Source organism: Ruditapes philippinarum, unplaced genomic scaffold (genome assembly GCF_026571515.1).
Source record: "Ruditapes philippinarum isolate M1 unplaced genomic scaffold, ASM2657151v2 ctg2169_1_1_1_1, whole genome shotgun sequence".
Lineage (NCBI taxonomy): Eukaryota > Metazoa > Mollusca > Bivalvia > Venerida > Veneridae > Ruditapes > Ruditapes philippinarum.
The window spans coordinates 113,407-133,709 of NW_026863053.1; the positions used below are offsets into that span (position 1 = coordinate 113,407).

A 20,303-nucleotide genomic window follows, 5' to 3' on the forward strand; every position below is an offset into this window, starting at 1 on the left:
GGATATGTAAATGTATGTTTGTTAGGATTCAAGAACACGGTGACATACACAAAATAAAATAGACATATCAAACTGCAATTAGCTCAATATTATACAAGTTGATTTTTATCTGAAATGTGAAAACTAAATAACACTAATAGCATGAAAAGTAAAGCAATACATCTGCCAACAGTTTAATATATATGAGCTCCATTTTTATAACATCAATAGTGTTGTCTTATTCTTATAATTATACAAATATACTACATGTATTTTAATTCTTGTTAAATTAGCAAATGTAATCTATTGGTTTAAAGTACTATACAACTCTTATCCTTGTATTTTTATTGTATTTTTGTAAATAAAACCAACTGGACAACATTTGATTTGTATTGTTTATTTTCTAATAAAAAGGAAAACAATATAAACAACATGATATAAATAACTCAATGATAAATCATGGCTTTTATAAAAACAAAATGTACTTTCTAGTGTAGATGTACATTATATTAAAGATATTATAATAGTTTAATTACTGCACTGTTAAATAATCAGATGTTTATATTAATATCTTAGTATATAACAAGTGACACATTGCAACCACTGTATGTAACAAATGTGTCATTTGTGTTTTATTTCATATTCAACTGCATATAGGTATAAGCATCCTATTTATGTTGTCAACTTTTGATTGAGGAAAATAATGTAATAGAGTATAGTATACTGTGGTATATAACAAGTGACTTCATACATTGTTAAATAACCAGATACTTAACAATATATCTTGGTACATAACAATTAATTTATGCAGTGTTTAATACTACATGTAGTAGCTACATATGCACCAAGATATTTCAGATTGACTTTTATCACCATGTATGTTTTTGCTACTATAGATTTCTCCAAAATATAAACTAATCCTCTAAATCGCTATAAGATCAGTCTGTCACATAAATTGATAAAGCACTTATCATACTGAAAAATAAATGAGCAGAAATCTGAACTTAAATCTTCAGACATGACATTATGAATAAAATAACCCAGCGAGTCAAATTTCATAAAAGCATAATTATTATGTCACTCAAGAAATTCTTCACACACAAAAAGTGTTCAATAAAACTCTGAATATTTGTGTAATGTACAATTTATACAATGTATATATTTACCTGAAAATGTATTTTACAAATATTTTGTTCTTAAAATAACTTTATGTTACATTAGTATGGTCTGCAATAATAATCATAACCATTTCAAGATATCTGTCTCATTTTTATGTAAATATTAATTCTATGACTAACATATGTTATGTAAGTTTATAGAATGGCCTAAAAGTCTGATTGAAAAAAAGATTTCTATAATCCAAAAAATGTTTTAAATATCATTTTTCCTTGCATGTAATTAATTAATTTTAAGTTTTTGTTGTATTTTTTTTTAATTTTACATCAATTTGAAGACATTATGCAGCTTAAATATTAAAGCCTTATAACTCATTGACTAAATTAAATACCATATTTCTCATTTAAAATAAAAACACTTAGAACTACTTTGGCGTAAAATAGTCTTGCGATATTGATTTAATAATGATCCAAATCAGATTTTTTAATTTTTGTTCAGCAAATCATCAAAATAACTGACAACAAATACACTTTTCAACAAATTAAAGTGAATTGGTCTATAATGTAAAGTATGTTAAAACAAAAAAATAAATATGTTGATAGTAGATACATATATGTATGTTGTTGGCAATTTTGGATACTTGATCTGATATTACATATACATGTACTTATATAGCAGATAATAAAATAGCAGATAATACAGTGTTCTAAGACAAAATGTTATTATTCATCATAATTGTTTATGTTACATTAGTATGGTCTGCAATAATAATCATAACCACTTTACAAATGCACATAATATTCTGATATGTAAAGTGTAAATACTTAAAAATAAAAATGCACATAATATTGTGATATGTACAATATAAATACTTAAAAATAAAAAACTTGAAAATACAACAATGACAAATAATTGCTTTCATATTATTGGATGAATTAGTTAGTCATAGAATTAATATTTACATAAAAATGAGACAGATATCTTGAAATGGTTATGATTATTATCAATATTGCAGACCATACTGCAATTTAACATTAGAACTTTATCCAAGCAATACCTGTTAAGAATATCCAAATAAAACATTCCTGTTGTTATTATCAATATTTGAAATACTTATGGTGAATGTGCCCACTGTAGACCAATCCACTTTAAACATATATTTACACACATATTTTATCAATATTAATGTGTAGTTTACAGAATACTGCAAGTTCTAGGGATCTCTGTTAAACACACAAGTCTACATGTACATCAATAATTCAATCAATTAAATAATAAAAAATGCCACCTTACAAAAAAGCAAGTATGTATATACAAAAAATAATAAAAACATTTCCTCATATACTACTTATTATTTCTAGTTTTATCTTCAATAGATAGCCATTTTTATCTCCTAGTTCATCCAATAATATGAAAGCAATTATATGTCATTGTTGAATTTTCAAGATTTTTATTTTTAAGTATATATATTGTACATATCACAATATTATGTGCATTTTTATTTTTAAGTATATACATTTTACATAACAGAATATTATGTGCATTTGTAACGTCTCATTTCATTGGATAATCATGATGTTTATATGATCAATAGAAACTTTCTTTAACAACCAAGGTAAAAATATTTCTTTTACTCCCATATTTTTTTTTATTTTTTAAGATGACGGCGGAGACTTTATAATGTAATCTTAATATTACTATTAATTAAAAGTAGATAACATGTGGTAAATGTATAGAGCAAACAATAATATGAATATTGTATCCAAAATCAAAATAATGCCATGAACAGGGAAAGTTATCATTACATAATGAGCATGTGGATGCTATCTAAAAATAGACACATACGAGGGTTGATCAATATATTCATGGACGCTATTAATAACTTAATAATTAATCAAGATATTTTAAAGAAATTTGCTATTTAGGAGAAGTATTAATACAATTACAAATATGTTGTGATTTTTAAAAAAAAAATCTCATTTTGTTGATTTTATGTATCGCCATAGCTACCCTATGCCGTACGAACGCCGCAGCTTAAAAAAGTTATATTTACCGTTTTAAAATACTTAAAAATTGTCCTTATTTTGGTGCCCTTCTTTACTATACGATAATGACGTCAACGTTCTTTCATAACGTTTATAGAACATTTGTTAAAAAAAATTAATGTCGCTACGACTTCTTTTGTTTGTTGGAGATGTCAATGGAGACAGGGGTGTGTCACCAGAGAGGAGCACGACGTTCTTGGAGCAGAGGCAGTAATTAAGTTCTGTGTAAATCTTGGTATGACGCCACAGGAGACTAAAGAAAACATGGAAATTGCATCCGAAACAAACAACGCGCTCATTTGTAAGTTTATAATGGCACAAACGCTTCAATGAAGGTAGAGAAGAACTCAAGGATGATAAGAGATGCAGCAGACCAACTGAAACTTGTTGCAAATGCAATGCGAGTGAAATTGAAGGCACAAATTTACTGGGCTCCATGATTTACAGTCAAGGGCATTGTCTGTGTTGCGTTCATTTGTTTTTATAAGAACATTATCAGTCAGTGGGAACACAGGTATGAACAATGTGTAGAAGTTGGGGCTGCGTTTTTTTTAGAAGATGTAACGCCAACATCACGACGTAATATAATTTGCCAATGAGCTGCGGCGATCAGCTATACATGTATTTCTAAAACTGTCATTTCGGATAAAATATACGGATTATTTATCTGAAACTTACACATCAAATTGATAAATCATTGAAAAAATGTCAAATATAATTATATTTACATTCCTTCCCCGAAAAAATAATTTATGGAGTGTGTCCTCGAATATATTGATCAACCCTCATATTTCTCCTGAATTCAAGCAATTTTAACACAATTTATCACTATTGATGTACTTAAGTAAAGCATGGTGTACACAAAATTCATCAACAATTTATACATTGCTAAGTATAACCATCATCTATTTCAACCCAATAGAGAGTTAACACATCTATATCTTAAGTAACTCAGATCTGTATGTTCAGGTGATGGAAAATGTAACTGAGATACAACATAACATGGATGAAAATCCCAACTTAACACAGATGAAATTTAATACAACACGACACAGATGACATCTAAATTGAATCCTCTATTGCCACAAGTCCTCTGTTCTTCCAAACTTAAAAATCAAAGAACTGTAAAAAAAAAGAAACATCTAATAAAATAATATAACATTTTATAGTATTAAATAAATTTAGAATTATTTTAACTGTTTAATTGGAGAGTTAGTACCAATATATAACTGGATAACTTGAAGCTGAGAATTACACAACAGGTTCTTTGATGGTAAACATGTATAAACTTTTCTGTTACTTCACATAAATTACTTGACACATGAAGAATGCTATATGGAAAATTTTCCTCAACAAAATTGCCTGAAAACCTAATTTTACGTATTATGTTCTCCTGATAATAACCTGAGAGCTAGATGTTAAGTGACCAAACACACTCTAAAGTGAGCTTTTCTATCAAGTAAATTTGTATTTAATTTGAAAACCACAAAATCAATTTATCTTAAGATGGGCCAATATGCAAAGATGGACTAAATTTTGTATAACTTACAAAATGACAGAAATATAAAGTTAACACAATGTAACATAAGTCAAAATACAGGTAAACGTTTGGTCTGGTTAATAAATCTACAGAAAATTTGGCTGCATACTCTTGTAGACTGATCTTGTGATATTTCTTAATTTGTTTTCAAATTGTGTGTATAAAAAGATATCAATAATTGAATATAAATTACAAAGGTGTCAGAGAAATAATGTAAAATAAACTCATCCAAACTTAATGAACAATATTATCAGGCTTACATTTATGATATTTTATTAAACTGCATGAGCTACTTTTTCAAGCAATAATATCACAGACTGTGTAATAGATGTTTATGAAATAGAAAGATTAAGTTTGACATATAAAAAAGAAAGCATGTTTTCCTAGCATGTATAAGCTAACCTATACCACTCAATATATTATTATACCCCAATTTACCTACATAACAGTACAATGTATACAAAATCCCAAACAAACTAAAAAAAACATGTAATACAGTAAATGGTTACCTTTTCCTAGCTATACTATGATTGTAGGCTATCTGAGTAGCATTACAAGATATTTCACTAGTACTACATACAAATATGATTTCAAAATTTGAAGAAAAATTCAGAAAAAGTATTAAAAAAAAGAATTACATTTTTTTTCTTCTTAAAACTTTTGATGTTAGTACTGACTGAAATATTTGCCTACAGAAGAGGTAACCATGTACTAGAGAATGGAATATATAGAATATAGTACTAACTATGTTAGAGAGCTAAACAAGCTGTTAGTAGAAAGAGAGATGTTATTCCCAGAGATCCTCTGCCCGGCCAAACTTAAACACCATGGCACTGTAAAACACACACACACATATACACATTGTGATATCACTGTAGTCTTAAAGTTATTTGTTTTAAAAGTTAAACTGATAAGCTTATTATAGTGTTCACTAATTGATGGGGCAACAGCAGAACTATTTTTACAGGAGACATTTTACATTTTAAACTTAAAGTAAGACATATGTATCGGTAGACAATCCATAGAAAGATTTTTTTGCACAAACACTTGTAAAATCTGTTCAACAAACATCAAGATATAAGGTTTGTCAATTGTCAGGGGCGTACCTCGGCTTATTTTAAGTGTACGCCGATTGCAGGTCTTTGGCCGAAGGGTCGCCAGAGATATATATAAACTATAGCTAGATGTGCTAAAATAAGAGATTTAGAGGACATCTAAGCTAATTGTACTTCTATTGTCTTTATCTATAGTTATGAAAATAACATCAAGTACATGCATTGAAAGTAAGAGAAATTTCACGAAGTCTAACATTGACAATGTTTTAAAAAGTTCAAGAGTTATTTACTAATAGGAAAACAAAACATTGCCAGGTGTCATTCTATTGTAATAGAAATGTTTAACAAGTTTTTTCTTTGTTATACTTCTTTTGTTTCATCATAACTTAACATGAGATACAATCAAGGAAAATGTGCTTTAAAATGATCTGTATGACTTTAATACAAACACAACAGCTTAATGTTTTAGTGTAACGAAATGTTATCATATTTATCAGGAAGATGTAGTATCGCATGATCATTTAGGTCCCTTAAAATATTTTAAAATGCGTATTATGTCAATGTTGAAGACAGCAAATATTGTCTTTAACAGTTTTTATTCTCAACTCTACTCTTTCAGTTTCCATTCCAAATATTTAAGATATTTCATCAGGAAGTTAAATGCCTCACGCACATAAAAGGATGCTCGCCAACTCGTTATCTAAAGTTGTTGAAAATAAAAGAATTGGGACGTACATGATGTGTCTTATATGGCTTGGGACGTACATGATGTGTCTTATATGGCTATACATTGTTTTTGTTGTATATTTGTCTATGTTTTAAATATGTATAGATGAGACTATGTATAATAAAGAATATATATATGTCATTGTTTGCAGAAGTATGCAACTTATTTCTATACACAATAAAATAATACAGTAGAAACATCTTTCTGTAGTGATATATTTTGTAAATACATGTATTCATTTTTACGGTTAAATCGGTTTGTAACGATAGATGCTGGCAAAGATCTGATTCATAGGGCCCAAACTATTCTACACAATTTGAAATGAATATAAGATGAACGAATGTTACTAAATTAACAAATAATATACTGACTTATAGCTACAAGGTAAATTCCATACAGCTAACTCCGCAAACTACAAGTTGCAGACAAGATCTTAATTTTGCATATAGATCTAGATGTAAAACATGAAATAAATGTTTAGTTTTCACTGATTTTGATTCTTCTGAAAAAATGATTGCAATATATTGGACAATTTTTTATCATTATTTTGATTTTGGCGAGGTTTATTAGCATTATAACATTGATTCTTTAAAGCTTAATTCAATCTGAAAAAAAGAGAAAATTCCAAAGAAATTTTTTATATCATAGTTTTACATTGTGTACGTCACTCCAAGTTTCTGTTGACCAAGTTTCTGTTGAAAGGCCGAATATTTTGTTTTCTGAGTTTCAAAGTCTCATCTTTCGCATAGGGTGGTATAAACTGAAATTTTAAAGATAATTCAAACCATACCTCCTTATAAACACTGATTTCTCGGATGCGAGACTAACACAACAATAGAATAATTCTCTCTAACATGGCTTCCCGTTGATATACACAAGCAATTGTTTTATTTTAATTTGCTCATATGTGCTTTCTCCCTTTTCTTATAATTGAGTTCTTGATTGTTAACGCATATTCGAATAAGGTAACATCCTAAGTATACCTATAGAATCAATTAGCAGCTACGAATATGTTGATCAATCTACGCCCAAATTATTGATTTCATTTTTGATATTTTACTTTTTCGAAACTCTTTTCTTTTTATATGACTGTGCGTATTGGCGTATCGGTAGGTATGCCCCTGACAGTCTCTTACTGTCGACATTTCAGTAAATTATACGGCGCCAAACGCGGCTAAATAATAGAAACAATGCATAGTCTAATGATGCAGCGGTTAAGAATTTTTCATTGGGCCATATGTAACTAAGAAGAAGACGTAATAAGGGGTAAACATCAGGTAATTTGTAAAGGGAGAATATGTACCCCTGTATTGGTAAAGTAAATAAGATTTGCCTTTAACCATTAAAGTATTTTCATGAGGCCATACGTGGCAACCTGCATGCAAGAGACAATATACAGGCTATTAATAAACTAATTTCAGTTTTACACGTTATCATAGCTAGGTGGCTGTCCACAGGCGAATAGTCAGTCCAGTACTGCTGACATTTATTTTTGTATTTTCTGACCGAAGGTCAGTAAATACATAGCTGACATTCAATCTCTGACACAGAATTTCCCGACAAACCTAACAACAAGTAGTTCCCAAAACAGCTTAAAACTAGCGATTTAAAAGAAAGAAATATTTTTATTTTGTTACAAGTATACAACAAATTACAACGCATTCAAAGTTTAAAAGTAGCGTTGTCTTATAGAATTGCCAATAAATGCACAATCACAAATTACGCGGATGAATTTGATTTTAATCAATGAAAATGCTATTTTTAGCGATGTCGATTACCGAATACTACACAAATAAATCTGACTGCCGAGTGGTGGAATATATAGATTCTACATGTCGGACTGTTTGGGCGAGAATATTTTCGCTAAATTTATACTTCAATTTTAAACAACAGGTTTATCCTGAACCAAATACCTCGAAATTAATAAGGATTACAAACCTGGAATGCAATGGAAGTTCTAAATTTAGAATGACTAGATTTTATTCAGACAACCTTTATATAACTTCTCCGTGGTGCAGGGGTAACGCGCTTGTCTAGTGTGTGAGAGGTCTGGAATTCAAATCCAAGTCGAGGCAACTTTTTTTAAATTCTTTTTTAAGTGTCTTGTAAAGGGAGTAGCCATGATATGCAATGATAAAGTGTGGCTGTCATAAAAAATTAACATAAATGATTTTTTGATCCAACTCTACTGTAGTTATGCAAAATTCCGTATGTATCAAACTCTGGTGATTTGCAAGATAAATTATAGTACATAAAAATAAACTTATACAGGAAAATACATACAGATATACAGTACGATTTAGATTGCAAAGATCAGAAAATACCACAGAGCTTGCAGCCCTTTGATTTTACACGCGGCCATACGTAGCTAAGTAATAGAAACAATACACAATTCATTGCTGTAACAGTTTAGAAATTTTCATGGGGTCATACGTGGCTTCGTAGGTGACGCAATACCCTTGCTAAGGGGGTAATATTCTGGTATTTTTCAAAAGGGGCATGTATACCCCTGTATGGGACAAATAAACAAGCTCGGCCTTTTACCATTTAATTATTTTCATGAGGCCATACGTGAGCCCTACCTGCAAGAGACAGTCATCTCAGTTTTTACACGGAACTATACTATGACCCGTGGTTATCGTCGAGAGGCAATGTACAGCCCATATTCGCAGACTTTTTAAAACTTAAAGTATATATTAACATTAATTGATATAGTACAAGACGTTAGCCAATTTTATTTTCAATGGGCTATAAGAAGCAATACGAATTATGATAATAAGTCTGCCTCGGCAACCATTCTAAAATTTACGCGTGGTCATTTCTGCTATGGTCATTTATATATATATTTTTAAAAGATTTTGTTCCATTTGATATAGTTTTACAATATTTTTAAACATACAATGTACCTTGATAATTATAGATGTATGACAGGCGGACCCTCCATAACATTCACCTGAACTCAACTCAGAAAGCAAAATACTTAGGAGTCACTATTAGTCAAGACCTTTCATGGAACAAACATATAAGCAAATAACTCCTTTAGATTCATTAGAAGAAATGTTAATACCCAAATAAAAAGATAAAGAAAACTGCATATAAGACCTATGTTAGACCTCAGGTTGAATATTGCTCCATAGTTTGGCATCCTTGGCCGAAATACTTAATTTATAAGATAGACCAAGGCCAAAGATCAGCTGCTAGATATATTTTTAATGATTATGACTATACAAGTAGTGTCTCAATTATGATAAATGACCTTAATTTGCAAACCCTTGAACTTTTTAAATTGCATATAATAATTTCTTTTATTAACAGTTCCCTAATTATTATCCTTGCTAAATAACAACTCAATCCAAAGTAATAATTAATTTTTGATGAATGAATGTGCGTCACTGTAAGACTAATCTATTAACAAATAAATATACAAGCAATACATGTAAGACTATTCAATTGTCAGAAAAGTAGGCAAACATGCAATACAAGAAGACAATTTAATTATCAGATAATTAAAAAACATGCAATACAGGTAATATAGAACATAAATGCAACAAGCATAAATACCCGCCTAAGACATTGATCCAAGACAGTAAACAAACCATGCAAAGCATAGGATGATACAAAGAATTTCTTGCATATCAGACAGGATTATCTAACGTTTATACCGTGAGGCATAATTGCCCCTTTTCTCGCCAGAAAAAAAAAACGTGGTTATAACTAGCAACGTCTTGTGATTTATCTTTGATAATATTATGTTATTTTTGTATGGATATGTTTATAATGACGTTGACAATGTTCAACACATATTTATTTAAGGTATTTAAAAATGTTTAACGTGAAGAGATATACAAATGCAAACGTTTAAACGAACACATAAATGAACAATGAAACTCTATAAAGTTTATTTGTTCCTGAGAACATTAGCTATTTGCTCCACGGGCCTCGTCGGCGATACAGCCAAAGAATGTAGCGACGTTACATGTCTCCACATTTGTTTTGCCGCTAGTATCGCCACATATACAGAAATTAACTCGGTCTGTATGTCGGGCAAAGTGTATTTCGAGCGAGCACTACCGTGATTAAGGTGGGTGGCCCCGTAAAAACCGTATTATGCTTCATTTTATGGATTAATACTCTTTACGTTATATAATTATTGGAACTTATTACCTAAATGCTTCGAAGATCTATATTTATATTAGAATCAATGATATAATTAGAGCTAGATCTATATAAATTTTGGAACCATGCCTCAAAACACTCCAACACGACCCACGCCTAAACCCTTTAGTTCTCTCACCGTTTTTAGCATATTTGAATTTTCGTTTTCCTGGATCAATGTTACGCACGTGCGTAGGTGCGTAAGGCTAGCTACGCCCCTGATTGTTCTTTCTAAACATTTACCATGATAAATATCTTAAACAGTCATGTCTATAGTCTCATCTGAACAAAACCATTAATCAATTTTGAGGAAATATAATATATACATTAATTACTAAATGAATAGCATAATCAGACAGCATGTGCAAGCTGACGTTCTGAACTGGTTGCACAGGTAAAATATGTTGCTGGCGGCACAAGAACATACAAAACAAGCAAGAAAGAATTTTGAATTGAATATTACATGTAAGAAATAAAAGAGAGAAAATAGATGTGGAATATTTAACAAATAAATTGCTCTCTTTTAAATTACAGCAGATAGGTATTTGAAAACTTTCTGTAAGAGTTTGTGCCCACACATAAAATATACAAGAATTTAAAAAGAGGCACTACCATAAGCAATCAAATGAAATAAAAGTTTTAACTAGTAACTAAAAAGGTATCAGTGCAAATAATTCATTGATAACAGAGAAGCAAGAAGGCATGGAAATACAATGTATATGTGTACTGATACAATAGTTTTACTATAAATGGTGCTTTTGTATGTTTTGTAAGATCTGGTTTCTATGTACATGCGTGTGTTTGGAGAACAAACTAAACATTACAGTGATATCTTCTGATCTGGTCAATTTGGTGGAGAGGTAGGAAGAGACTGTTGTTGTTGATGATGATGATAATAATTATGATAATGATGATGAAGATGATGATAATAATGATGCTGATGATAATGATGAGGAAACAGTGGAGGAGGCAAGGTGAACATGCATATTCACAGTGTAAGTAAGAATTAAAAACATACAACGATATCCAAATACATCCTAATATGTAATACATGGATGATGGTATTAGGGATGAAGCTATAAGGATAAGCAAAATAAATGATAGATAAAATGAAAGCAATTTTACAAGCATTATTTAGGAAAACAATACAATAATTTGATACTACTTTTATTTTCTACAGTTACCTGAAAAATATCAGTGCATTTTGAAGGAAGGTTGCTATTCCTGGCCACTCAGGTTTGTCTCCTGAAATTTTTAACAAAGGTTTTATTGATATATTGATTACAATCTGTAAACATTTAAATGTCTTTAAACTACAAGTTTCTATAACACATTGTTAAAATCATTTATATAAAATACTATCATAAACAGTTGTACTATATTGTCAATTCTATAAAATCCTAATCTATATAAACCTTAAACAGTACGGCAAAAATCAGGTCATTAAGGTATATGACATTCACATTCAAATTTTTTCAAAACATTCCGATTTTAAAACATCTTTAAAATATAAATCTTGGATTCTACAACATGTAAATAGATATAAAAAATTTTAGCCATTTACATTGTTTTAGAAGCGATATACTTGTATGACCTTGACATTCAAATGATATGTAATAAGTATGATATGTAAATACAACATATCTCACCTGGAACAACATAGACACCAAACAGAACCCATGAAGCTGCAATAAGGGCTCCAAATCCCAGAAGGAAACCCAAAAATAACCACACTCTTGCTCCTGTAATAATATAAACATTCAATCAACAATGATTTTTAAAGATTTCATTACAATATTTATCTTTTTTATTTAACTTTTGGACTTGTGTATGTGTATTGTCAAGTGTGGCAACAATATCACTGCTATAATTAAACGTAATATAATTTCACTGACAAAATATTTATATCTCAATATTTTTCTCCAAAAAGAAAAATGTTTATAAAGACTTCACTACTGATAAAAAGCAGCATAAAATCGACATGACTTCGGCTTCTACTCTAGCACAACAAACATAAGATAAGAACATATCCTGACTGAGATTGGCTCACTACAAAGTACAATATATGTCAAAAGATGGCATATGAAAAACCTTTAAAAGGAAAATAAGTCTTAAATAATATTTCTTAACATTTTATTTTTTGAACACAAATCATCTTTGTGGACTAAAAATTAAGTATTACATTACAAGACTTTGGTAAATAGTTTCAAACAAGATTTTCAAAAATACAGTGAAACTTAAACTTAACCTTAACCTAATGAAATTCTAAACTGGACTTGTCCAGCTCCCAATTTTGGAAATGTCCATTATCTATTTTGGGAAAATCAAGATGAAGTCATCCAACTGTATAGTCATCCAACTGTATAGATCCTGGTCAGACTGCATGCATAAACAGGATGGCCTGGTTCTATACTGAGTGCAAAGACTAAACTCTTCTCACTCTAGCAGCATTTTCAAGGGTTATTAAACATTTATTAATATTTTTAATAAAGAATTAGTATTTCTGAGTTTGTTTTGGTAATGGTCAAAGGGAGGTAAGAAAGTATTATATTCCATTACTTTTTGTCATCAATTGGCTACTTAGTTATCAGGAAAAATTGCATTTGATAGGTACAAATATTAGCATAAACAATTGTCTTCTATGCAAAGATTATTTTTTCTGATATACTGTGTATATATTTTGTTGATTGATATTGTTAAAGTATAGTATATAGTATAGTTATGATAAAATAATTTTGTTCTCTTCTATATTTACCTGTTTGACCTAAACATCCAGTACTGTAGGCATCACCTCTAATCTGACCAGTGGACACTGAATTTATCCTGAAATTATTTAAAGTATACATAATTTATAGAATTAAAACATATAAAATATTCACTTGTGTTTATCTGAATAAAAATACCATCTTAGCATTTTTTTTTTCACAATAAATAAAATTTTATAAAGTGAAAACATAATAAAACATTTGTTTTAACATAACACATGAATATTGTATGTTCATACATTCCATAATAAATGCATCAACAAATGTAAACATCTTTATATATTCTGCTAGAAATACAAAATAATATAGATAATTAGTAAGCTTACAAAAAGAATGCCACAGTCCCTATCGCACCACATGTATGGCATGCATGATTAAAATCATTCTGGTCTGGGTACATCACTGCAGCATCTATAACAATCCACCAACCACTGAAAAACTGAAATACAAGAAAAAGAAACACATCAACTTTGAGAATCTAACATAAGAAATTACTTCTAGTACATGTATAAGCCATTGCTTCTTTATTTCTAACGAACTGTGGGTTTTAAACACTCAACAATGGTAAATGCCATATTTATGCCAACATCCAGACATACTGGTGGAGAAAGACCACAGATATTCCTCCATGCATTATTTCAATCATATTGTAGATGATGCTGACAACTGAGTAAAACCACCCCACTTTTCATTTTAAATTTCTTACATGATAGTCAATGATGTGATTCAAACTAATGGCAAGTGACATAAAGAAAGAAAAATCTTCTATGCTTAACAAAGTCAATGAATTATGGTAATCTAGTTTTAACTTTTTTATTGCTTCAAATACATGTAAAAGTCAGAGCACAGATTAATTTTCAAAGCTTACCAGTAGTCCTGAAATGACTGAAGCAACAAAGTTCCTCCTTTCTCCAAGTTCTAAACATTCACAGTTTGGTAGATTGCAGTTATCTAAAAATCCAGACATTTTCTTATTCTGAAAATAAAAATACATGCACAATCTTTTTATAAACTTTGACATAAATATAAGAATGTGGTTAAAATAAAATTTTACAATTTTTTTCCTATTGATGATACATAAAGATAATCAACTATAAAACTTTAAAGATGAACAAAACAAAATGATTAGATATATTTACATGTATGTTTATGGTAAAAACAAGAATTAAAGGCTAGTTGATGATGATTTCTACCACAGATGGTAATTGAAGACTTTGAAAATTTCAGTTTCAAACAACATATACATGTACATGTATTAAATATTTCTGTAATATGCTCTTTTGTGAAAAAGGACATGCATCAGCTTCACACTTTGGCTGGTAAAAACTAATTTCAATATCGTTTTCCAAATCTTAAATTATTTCACACCAATCAACTTACCGGTACTTACTAGGTATAGTATTTGGCCCATATCTATGTATAAAATAAGTAAAGTAAACAACTACTTAGTGTATTCACCCTTAGCATAAGTAACAGATTGCATTCTTCTTATCATGGACAAAGAAAGCCTTGGGCATTTGTTAATTTTAAATGTGAAAATTTGTTCAAATACAACTAATATTTGCTTCCAAAATCTGCAGATTGCCAGGGTTATTTCAAATTGAGCACAGTGTTTTTTTTCCCCTACTTTGGGAATGGTGCCGGTAGCAGACAGATTGGGAAAAAATCCATTGGTTTGACTCAAATTGGGAATTTTATATTAGATGCAAAATATTTATTGGGAATTTCTTTTATTCAGGGAGACATGAAAATTTTGCACAATTTACACTTTAAAACCATGTATTAAAACTTTAATGATTATTTTTGCTGGTTGAGGTTGAAAGAAAAATGATAATCATAACAATTGTACAATAAATAATGTTTAGGTGTGAAACATTAAAAGTACGAAATGAACTGGGTATGAATATCACTCATGTGGTTATACTTGATTTTTATTGCATATCACTTATCAATATGAAACATCCACTACTGTTTTGTTTACCTTTAAATTTGCCAATTTTTGAGGAAATTTTCAATGTCATTTTGGGAATTTATCAGTCATTAATTTGGAAATTTGCTGTCTAGTTTCTAGTATTGGGAACGGTGCCATTTTCCGGTATCAGTTATATAAGGAAAAGAAACACTGTGCTGAGCATAATAGTGTGCTGAAGGTAAAGATTTGGCAACTGAGGTAGCCACTCCAAACACACTATGACATGCTTCTTTTCCACTTAATGACTTAGTTTACAATACTTTACAAAATTAATCATAGTAAGAATTCAAATAAAGTTGGAGTTGGCATTGTGACACAGAATATTATCACCCTGATACTGCAGGGTTTGTACAGACTTCCAATGCCAAAATTCAAGGACTTTTTAAGCACTATTTAAGCACGTTTTCCCATTTTTCAAGCACATTTGTTGCACATATACCGACACAATCTTCAACCTATGATGGATAGTTTGCTCACCATTTTTTGTTGAATATGCATTTTCTGACATAATAGAAGAACAACAAAGGGTGCATCAAATACAGATTAGTTCAAAACAACTGCAATTTGTCCACCTTGAGTAAACATTTCATTGGTTTTGATACTAAATTGGATCTTTTTTTTTATTTTGTTAACCGTTGTTTTTTTTTTATCAAAACTATGTCATTCTGTGATTTAAACATTTTCAAGCACATTTTTAGCAAATTTAAGCACTTTTTAAGAGAGTAATCAAATTCAAGGACTTTTAAGCACTTTTTTACATTTTTAAGCCAATAAGGACTTTTTAAGAAAGAGACTCAAATTTAAGCACTTTTTAAGACTGTACGATTTTAATAGTCAAATAAATGCACTTGTTTGTTTTGTTGGGACTTAAGTCATACCATTGTGACCAACACTTCAAAGGTTATGGTGACTTTCAAGCATAACTGGTAGAGGAAGACCTCAGGTGCCCCTTTATATTATTTCTGACATGAGCTATTAATGTTCCATAAGCTAGCTGGATAGCTTCCTCAAATAAAATAATCTTAAATCTCCAGTGTGATTTGAACCCATTGCATTGAACTGAAGGGCAAGTGGTAAATAAATCACGTTGCATATCCATATTGGTACCCTCTGCGAAATCTGCTCAAACGGTACCCTCTTTGAACATGCACAGGTCATTCTGTGCTAAAAAGAAACCAGCAATGGATAACAATCCAGTAAAATTTCATTGTAATAAGGAAAGGAGGTATGACACATAGAAAAGATGTATACCACGGAACACTAGAATGTTTTATTTATGTGCTGATTTGTCATGTGCCCGATTTTCATGTCCTGCAACTTCACAATAAGCTACAAAAAATCGACATGTTATGCCTCGCCCATCACCTTGACATATTTTTCGGGCTGAAATGAACATGTGGCTTGATTATATATGCATCATACATATTTAATATGTTCATATACATATCATCTTCGGACAAATGGCAGTATATTGTCAAAAATTAATGTTAAATTCATAAAAACACCCTACTTTGGTTTTGCAGCGGCACAGGCTACCCTATCTTCATTTGAATTTTTATATCACAGGTACCCTCTTATTTTTGAACACATAGGTACCCTCAAAGCACGACATATGCTTTTATTTGCGTTAATCGTTAAGTATGAATGTAATATTTCTTACTTTTATGTAAATGCAATTTAAGATATAAATAGAATCTCCAACAGTGATTTTATTGCTAAATAAAATCACTGTTTGGAGTTCAGACGCCAGGAATTATATCACGTAGTCGGAGTGATTTAATGCTGCATATCCAAGTTTACAAACTGTGATTTTTGAAGTGATAAAATCACTACATGCGATATATTATTTTATTCTAATAATAGGCTGATATCAAGCTATATTATGCCAAATTTGTTCAGCGGGTGACATTTTTAATTATTTGTGATGGGAACAAGATTTACACACACTTTTAGTCCCCTGTGTATGACATACACCAATAAATGTGCTAACAGTTTAATCCAACGCACTTCTCCTTCATCAACCTCAAGCTAGATTATTGCTAGATTTTTGTTTCAACAGTCAGTCAAATGTTTTCTGTTTAGTGTTGTAGTGATTATAGGTGTATGCCATTTCCAAAAGCCTTTGTGTTGGGTTAACCCTTTTGCGACATGGTCAAGTGTCCCCCTTTTAATTGAGAGATTAACAATTTATAATGGCAACAAGGTAAAAAAAAATAACAATAATGCTGATAATGTTTCATTTGACTAGCAATCAATACACCCATCAATGACAGTCTCTATATGAACTACATAAATATTAAACCAAGTTATATAGAGTGAAAAATACGAGTTGTTTCCCTTATCTTCTAGTAAAATCCATATCTCTTATGCTAAAACAATGCAAATTTGGCAAATTTAGCCGCAAATTGCTAGTTTGGGGTGAATTAATTTACGATTTTAAAATAACACCAATGAAAAGCTTGTGATCTTAGCTTCGTCTCATATATTTCAACATATTGTTTCCACTAAAGGTATTAACATTTATGGATAAACCTACCACAAGTCAGACCATTTTACAAACATTTTATACAGTGAGATACGCAACCGGTCATCTTTACTCGCATTTCTACTGATAAGAAAAGCCTGTCGTCTGCTGCTAGTTAAGAAACTGTCAATCGGTGTTTTACACACATCAGTCATGTGACTGTCCCCAACAGGAAACATTATAGGTAAACAAGTATGGTATTTCCCTCATGTATAGTAATGAGGATTCTGCCTTTGTATTTAAAGCTGTGTGCACTCAGACTCAGTGTTGAAGTTTGCCTAAAGTTCAAAAATAAAGTGGGGAGAAGTGTAGTGAATACAGGTCTAGGACATTTCCAACAGCCTTGCTGTTGGGTTAACCTTTTAGCGACGTGGTTGAGTGTCCGCGTGGTAATCGATAGGTCCTGATTTCAAAACCCGGTCACCACCTGAGGATTTTTCAGGTTAACATTGTTTCTCAAGTTAGAATATTTTCGTGAAATGCAAAAAAGATTGAAAGAACATAATTTGTGAGTTGAAAAGTTTTCATCATGATATCTCTTACCTAAAGTAAAACTGTCTTGCAATAATCAGCCGTCTGAGGTTAGTTTATTTTGCAAAATATTCCGATGATTTTGACTCACCGAAAACTGTCAAACTCAACTTCCTGTTTAGTGGTTCGTATATTCACCGTACCACACCGTACTAAATACTTTGTACGGAAAAATGTTTCCTGAGTGCTGTATCTTTTCATTAAACAATTACTTACATCAGGGTCTTTCTATTTGAAAGGCCTTGCTAACATGAAATGATTTAATAAAAATAATAAATATAAAACGCGGGACTAATCACAGGGGGCCCACACAGTGTGTGGATGGTATATACTGCTTGATAGTGACCTTAAAATGAGAATTTAATCATAACCTTATAATATGTATATAAATATAGTCTATATTTATATACATATTATAAGGTTATGACTAAAATCTCATTTTAAGGTCACTATCAAGCAGTATATACCATCCAAACACTGTGTGGGCCCCCTGTGGGACTAATCTTCGGGGAAAAACTGAAAACGGGCACGTGCGTTTCGTGCAATTTGATTGCGTCTAAAAAGTAGTCTACACCGTCTTATGAGTGAAACGTCTGCTACCCGTGCAAGTGATCCATATGGTTCCATGTACGTCAATGCCCCAGAGCGGGTTATGTACAGTATTGGAAGAAGAAGGTTCGTTTAAACGTAAAAAGAAATGATGTGCCAAACAAACAAAACTCTCAAAAAAGCTCAATGTTAGTGTAACAATTAGGAAACGTTATTGTTCATATGCAAAGCAAAGGGGACTCATCGAGCGGATTAAATTCTGACTAGATTAGAGTGACAAGCCGTCAGGTTAGCTCAATTGTTAGAGCGTTAGACTCTGAATTGAGGTTCGATTCCCAATCGGCGCAGGTCACTTTCTTTATGATTGATCATGAAATCTTTTCTAAGGTCATTCACACTGTACCTCTGCATGTACAGTAATTAGTTCTTTGTGAAAGTGAAGGCAAACGGCTTGATAGCTTAACTATGAACAATGCGGAGGCTGTTCTTTGTTTAATTCAAGAGAGTAAATTACCAACACCACCAGCAACGTGAAAATCAATCATTAGTTCAATATCGTATCGCTTCAACACACTTACGTCAACGCAGACGTACAGCAATGGAGGTAAGAAGGGAGAAGACTGGCAAGTACATATGAAACATCTCTAGTAGTTCGCGCGAATCTGAATAGAATGAAACTTTACACCCCGAAGCTGCGCACATCGTTCAGCAGAACTAGGGAATGACTCTCGTGCACGACGGTCCAACGTGTCACACTACAACACGTACACTCCTGCAACAAAATGTCAATGCTCTTCATTGCTTTCAAATTTGGTTCGCGTGTCTTAAGTAACGAAAATGCAGACCATAGACTAGTAGAATTGAAATTATAAAAACCGTATTGTGTTGACTGAAATCCTGACAAATTTCAATTTTATCTATTCGAATTTAATTTACGTCAATTGATTAGCAAGTACCCTGTCATCAGATCATACACAGAAGATATGCGGTATTGATCATTCAAGGCTGTGTGTTAATAAGCTCCCAGATAGCATTCTATATGGGACCCATGTGGGGCCCATATGGGCACCTATATGGGTCCCATTTGGGCTGCCCATATGGGCCCCATATAGGAAGTGCAACCGGGTTCCAAATGGGTCCCATCTGGGCAGCCCTTATACTCAATATGGGATTCACATGGGCCCCATCTGGGCAGCCCATGTACACAATATGGGCCCCACATGGGCCCCATATGGGCAGCCCTTGTACTAAATATGGGTTTCAAATGGGCAGCCCAGATACTTCCATTATAGGTAGATTTTGAATTCCGGGGTAGATCTATTTTCAAATACTTCAATTATAAGTT

At 31.3% G+C, this 20,303-nt stretch overlaps 1 protein-coding gene across 3 annotated transcripts; it reads right to left on the minus strand.

The window, feature by feature from the left end:
• Nucleotides 1-2,685: 2,685 nt before the first annotated feature.
• LOC132721001 (transmembrane protein 50B-like) lies at nt 2,686-18,572 on the minus strand. 3 transcript variants are annotated; one of them, XM_060705248.1, is made up of 8 exons: nt 18,422-18,572; nt 14,251-14,358; nt 13,709-13,821; nt 13,373-13,440; nt 12,267-12,359; nt 11,802-11,862; nt 5,426-5,513; nt 2,686-4,262 (listed from the first exon to the last, which is right to left on the minus strand). In XM_060705248.1, exons 2-7 carry the CDS (start codon nt 14,347-14,349, stop codon nt 5,468-5,470), a joined length of 480 nt encoding a protein of 159 aa, XP_060561231.1. In that variant the 5' UTR covers nt 14,350-14,358; nt 18,422-18,572; the 3' UTR covers nt 2,686-4,262; nt 5,426-5,467. The 3 variants fall into 3 exon arrangements, with proteins under 3 accessions (XP_060561231.1, XP_060561230.1, XP_060561232.1); XM_060705247.1 differs by lacking the exon at nt 5,426-5,513; XM_060705249.1 differs by lacking the exon at nt 5,426-5,513 and having other exon boundaries at nt 18,501-18,523.
• Nucleotides 18,573-20,303: the final 1,731 nt, after the last annotated feature.